Source organism: Gymnodraco acuticeps, unplaced genomic scaffold (genome assembly GCF_902827175.1).
Source record: "Gymnodraco acuticeps unplaced genomic scaffold, fGymAcu1.1, whole genome shotgun sequence".
Taxonomy (NCBI): Eukaryota; Metazoa; Chordata; class Actinopteri; order Perciformes; family Bathydraconidae; genus Gymnodraco; species Gymnodraco acuticeps.
Window position 1 is genome coordinate 253130 of NW_022990173.1, and position 6000 is coordinate 259129.

At 41.4% G+C, this 6000-nt stretch overlaps 1 protein-coding gene across 1 annotated transcript in view; it reads left to right on the forward strand.

Moving 5' to 3' along the window:
* The window catches only part of LOC117547177 (sulfhydryl oxidase 1-like), a 65005-nt gene extending 59506 nt beyond the window's left edge, over positions 1-5499 (forward strand). The window contains 2 exon segments of the mRNA XM_034217730.1: positions 3353-3463; positions 3466-5499. Of these exon segments, the coding sequence (XP_034073621.1) occupies positions 3353-3463; positions 3466-3803 (449 nt within the window). The 3' untranslated portion in view covers positions 3804-5499.
* Positions 5500-6000: the final 501 nt, after the last annotated feature.

Here is a 6000-nt window from a genome sequence, read left to right on the forward strand (position 1 = left end):
AAAAAACCATATTCTCTGTATAGTTAGATTCCCCCTTCATGACTACTGTGTGGGGGGTGCATTTTTTCTCAACTCATCTGGTTAATTAATATTAAGCCTTAAAGCTTTTGCATAAATTAGGGCGTGGTCACTTTGATGGACACGTACATGCTTCACTGTCAGCTAACAGCAACTTGTCCACTCTGCTAGGCTACAACCATAGAGGCTACAACGTTAGTTAGTTGTAATTACTGTACTTGACCCTTTAGCCGTGTTCGTGGTGATCGTGCCTTTTAGGGAATATTGTTACAAATACCAGACAATTAAAATGTCGTGCTGTGCGCTTGAATGTACTAACAGAACTTCCAAGAAGTCTAAAATGATAATATTATACATGTTAACCCCGTTCGCAGGTGTTTGTGTGCTTGGTAGCTTAGCTTGCTACTTATTAGCCAGCTAAGGACGTAACCCTTTATGCATACATATACATTTTAGTTTATGATTCAGCCTTGGGTAAGACTTTTATAGTCTATGGCTATGACGCCCATAATGCTAAACGGGAGCAAATGTTAATAGGGGACCCAATTATCCCAGTGGTGGCCGCCGGAGCTAACGGAGCCGCAGGGGGCTAGCTCCAGCCGGCGTCCCGGAGCTAGCCCCCTGCGGCTCCGTTAGGTCCGGGCGGAGGAGTCCGTCTTTTCTCAACGTGTGAATGACAAGCATTAAGAATAACAAAATATAGCTAATTCTCTTGCAGATTGTCTCATTTGATTATGAATGTAACGTTTATATAGGGGAACTACACTGTTAGCAGTAACTTGGTATGCATGTATTTCATGTTAGCTTAGCTTCTTAGCCTGAGCTAGCTCTGTTTACTTCCAGTTCGGAGGCAGCAGGTCCCGCCTCGGCTCCGCCTCTTTGCCCTTATTTGGAGCAGGCGGGATTAGACTCTGACGTCACAGTCGAGCCGTTAGAGGCCGACTCCGCCTACCAAGGGTTTCTCGGCAACTCTGCAGATTCCGAGGGCCCATTCCAATAGTCCATTTAGTTTAGGAACCTTCCTAACCAAGTGAAATGACCCGGAAGTACGTCACTGGCAGCCATGATAAGTGCCGTTCCAATTCTCCAAATGAAAGGAAAGGAGGTTTCAAACTTCCTTTATAACCTCCTTTAGCTTAGGAACCACTGGACCTCCCTTACCGAAAGGAGAGGAGAAAATGCTGCCCCACAATGCATTGCAGCCGCAGCATTTGCCGTCACTCAACAGTCGGCCGTTCACGGTAGTGATGGGAATTCCGGCTCTTCTTGGTGAGCCGGATTATTTGGCTCGGCTCACCAAGAAGAGCCGGCTCTTTCGGCTCCCAAACGGCTCTTCAGTTTACCACATATTATACCTTTTAATTAAATCAAATGTAGCCCTGTTTTGACTAATTATATGTGTACACATATATCACTTAAATTATTTAATACAACCTTTGTACTGAAGTATTCAAAAGTAAAAATTACATGTTTAATATAAATGATTTGCTGTGGCCAATTGTTTTCATTGCATTTACAGACCCGTGTAACTCTCCGATACCACCCAATGAATGCATTGACTTGCTTGTAGAACCACGCTACACAAAACAGATGGCAACACCTATAAAAACTATTTTAAAAAAGGGGCTACTGTATCGACCTATATAAAAGATCCTGCATTTTAGCCATGCCTCATTTCGCTCTATTTGCTCTTTGCAGGGCTATTTTTGCAGAGGGCTGATTCTGTGAGCTGCAGCTGACCACGCCCCCCTGTAGGAGAGGGGAGCGTGCTTTGAGATCAGCTGCTGGGCTGTCAGAAGAGGGGGAGAAAAAGAGATCTCCGTCCTCCGTGTTTTATTCTTATCGAAGTAAGAAGAGAAGTAACGGGGCAGAAACCCTCCTTTTTACGCAGCGGTCCAGACATAGACATCAAACGGCGACACATATTCAGTTGCCAGTTACTTTGGCATTAGGGCAGGATATCTAGATACTTTCCAAGGTCTGACATCATGAAGTGTGCTACTTTTAAAGCAAGCAACGATGTTTTCAAATCTGTAATAAAAAAGCTCCTCAAAAACACTATCGAAGCAGTTCCTGCCGTTGCTACGTTAGTTCAAACAGTAACAACGGACTACTTTTCTTAGCGGATGCATGTCAATTTAAATCAATACATAAAACTATTTTTTAAATCAATAAAATCATTTTCTAAATCCATAAAAGCATTTAAATTAATATTGGGAGTCATGTCGTTACTTTGTTGAGAATGTGGCCATGTAATAAGCGGGATAATGTGCACAGTGCACATTGCATAATGTGCCTTCAATCCGATCTAGATCCCTCCGCAACAAAACAAAAAAAACCGGCTCGTTCGCGGGCGAGAGCCGGCTCCCGTCGTTCACTTAAAAGAGCCGGCTCTTCGAGCCGGCTCGTTCGCGACCGACACATCACTAGTTCACGGAAACAACCGATTATGACGGAGAAATGATATCATGAAAGTTACGGTGCTTATTAAGCATTTTAAAACGTATGTGGTAAGTTGCCAAAGTGCTTTGTTTTGGACGTTCATCAGTATTATAATCAAAGAGAGAAATATGAACGTTAGTTTTTACTGAAATGATCAAATAAAGTCAACATTTCACAGTCTTTACTGAGCTGTGTGGTTTGTTCAACTTTTAAAAGATGTTTGAATGGTGATATACACAGTGATAGATGTTAAGGACTAACGTTTATAATAAATACATCTGTATTGATTTAAGATCTTTTCATCAATCATACGTATTGGGATCATTTGTATTAATGAGGACCGGAGGGAGAGGGGGACGAGCAGAAGGTTCACTTTCCTTTTTTATTTCAATTCCAGCTTTGGTCCTGAAGAATCTGTTTCTCTGTTGTCCCCGTTCATAAAGCATAAAGCAGCAGCGTCAGAGCACAGAGTCTCTAGATGAGTTCACAGGAGTCCCTCGTTCTTATTGAACATCCATGTTGTAGTCCGCTGTATAGAGAACTGTAGTTTCCATAGTTTCCCCACAGCAGCAGACGCACATTCAGGACGTCCGCTGGCGCATCAGAAACACGTCGGATAGTGAAAGTGCATTCGATTCTCTAAAGTACCGCGGTCTCTTCTCCTAAGTCCTTTTGAATCCTCCTATCCACTATCCCTTAACCCCGTGACATTTCACTCAGAGGTCAAGGAATAGGAGATTGGGTTAGAATTTAGGAGCTGATTTTTGGATTATCGGAACGCAACCCGATGGGTGACGTCAAGGACACTACGTCCATTTATATATACAGTCTATGGTCTGTACACACAAACTGAAAGATTGACAATAAAGTTGACTTATTTGTCTTTGAGCAGTGCGGCGGCGCAGGGGAGCCAGCATCGTGGGGATGAGGATGCGGGAGCTGCCGGAGGACATCGTGGATCTGGACTCCTTTGTGAATCAGCACTTCAGGGTCAAAGCTCTGGCCTCAACCGGGTCAAACGCCGCTCCTTACAGAGGAACGAGGAGGACCAGGAGCCTCTTTTCGGTCTCGGCATGGCGGCGTTTCAGCCCGTGGAGGAGGACTTTGAGCCGGATGTGGATCGGAGGAGAAAGAGGGAACTGACGGGGCGTTTCAACGTCAGAGAGGAGGCGGAGAGGAGTCATGGGGGACGATGGATTTCAACGATAAGCATCGGGTTCTCCACAGTGGACATCAGCCTGTGTGTCATCCTCTACTTCCTGTCCTCCATGTGCCTCCTCACCATGTACCTGTTCTTCAAGAACCGCCACAAGCTGCGGAGGGTTAAAGTGTCCATGACATGAAGATAGGAGAGTTGAAACATTCATCCTTAACAATCAGCAGTGATGAGGCAGTGGTGGAAAGTACTTTTTCTCACGTACTGCGCTCTCTTTTGAGGGAGTATTCCCAGTTTAGGAATCAGAACCAGGATTATTGCAAAGAAGATTTCCAGAGATAATGACTTTTATTTTGTGTATACCTGCACACATAATTAGTGGTAAGAGAAGGATCACAAATAGAACGATTATAAGAAGAAGATGTAAAAATAAAACAATTTAATATACAAAATACAGACTTTAAAGTGGAGAGCTGTGCAGATGTAAAAATAGGGAGTGTTATACAGAAATATATGCAAAATATGCTTTACTCCACTGCAAATCAGAGACAAATATCGTTCTTCTTTACCCCACTGCATTTATCTTACCACAAAAGTGAATATGCAGGTTCATATTAAAAGAAAAACATGGTATTATTATGGATTTAGTTTATTTATATGGCACATATAAACACAAGGAAAGTGCTTCATCTAAAACAACAAATACAATTATGAGCATTACGGTAAAGTACAACAGTCAAGGGAATACAATTAGATCAAGTAGAATAACAAAGGTCTAAAATACAAGAATAAGACTTTTTGATTTATTTGAAAGCAGCGGCAAAAGGAAAGTCTTCTGGCAGTAGAAAAAGTTAGCGCCACGTTAACCAGCTGCAGCATTAATAATAACAGTGATACAATATATCATATATCTGGATAACGAGTACTTTCTGGTATATCTGGACGCTAACACTTTTGTTCTTCTGCTTAAATCACATTTTGAATGCAGGACTTTATTTCTACAGTGTGGTATTACTTACTTTTCATCCACCGCTGTCTTAAGGGTAACTGTAAGGGGGTGTGTTCAGATTAAGGAGATCTTAAGTGGTCCACTTAACTCTCCCCTGCAGCGTGTTTATACTGAACGTCGTACAAGAGGAGGAGAAATTAAGAGATTAACTTCCAATTTAATAATTCAATGGCCTCTGGAGCTCAAATGTGGAAATGTGTGAGTATTAATGTTTATTTCCATGCGTTGGATGCGAGCTGATCCACTGATGAAGGATACAATTAAACCCAAAATGAGATTAATTGCTTTTGGGGAATTTGAAGGAAGTCAATGCAACTAATGTGTGTGTTGTACTAATGATTCATTTGATTTATAGATATTTTGTATTATCCCAAAGTATGGTGAAAATGTGCCTAGAGTACTTTCATACAACCAAATTATTATTATTTTTTTAAATCATATTTTTTATATTTACACTTAACTTCATTTTTTTATTATTTGATTTAAAAAATCTGCTGTTGCATCTTAAATTACAGATGAACCGTTTTCCCTCCAATTAATTTTGTGTTCATTTTTCATGCATTGAGTTTAAAGTGAGTGCATTTCATTTAATAATCAGATGTTTAAAAAGTCTGTAAATGCTTTGTGGGGTTGTTACAGTTTCTTGAGGGTTTCTTCACGTCGTTGAATACTGTGACTTTTCCGCTGCTTCTCGTTGGTTTTCTGGTTCATTTACACTGTGTCCCATTTTTTAATACATGACATCACATGCTGTGGATGTTTGTGTTCACAGGACGGGGATTAGAATAAGCAGGATTCGCTTTTTGGCTCGTCTCAAAACACTGCGGGCTCCACTGCTTCTGTCTGAATCAATAAAATTATTTTTGATAAAGACTCTTTGCTTTTATATGCTACCATCATGTGTCGAGGAATCTGTTTTTTTTAAAGAGGCCCTTTTCTGCGTTTTGGGGCGTTTCCCTTTCCTGTAGTGGTGTCTCTAGATGTTAGTGCATGTGAATGGTCTGCAAGGCTGAAATCTCAAAGTTCAGGAACATAGTGACATCACTATGGGAAACTTTAAAGAGTCCTCTCCATCAGCAGGAGAGGACTCTTTAAAGTAGAGACACTACATTACTGATATACACCTGAACATCAGCAGGAGAGGACTCTTAAAGTAGAGACACACCTACATTACTGATATACACCTGAACATCAGCAGGAGAGGACTCTTTAAAGTAGAGACACTACATACTGATATACAACCTGAACATCAGCAGGAGAGGACTCTTTAAAGTAGAGACACTACATACGGATATACACCTGAACATCAGCAGGAGAGGACTCTTTAAAGCTAGAGACACTACATACTGATATACACCTGAACATCAGCAGGAGA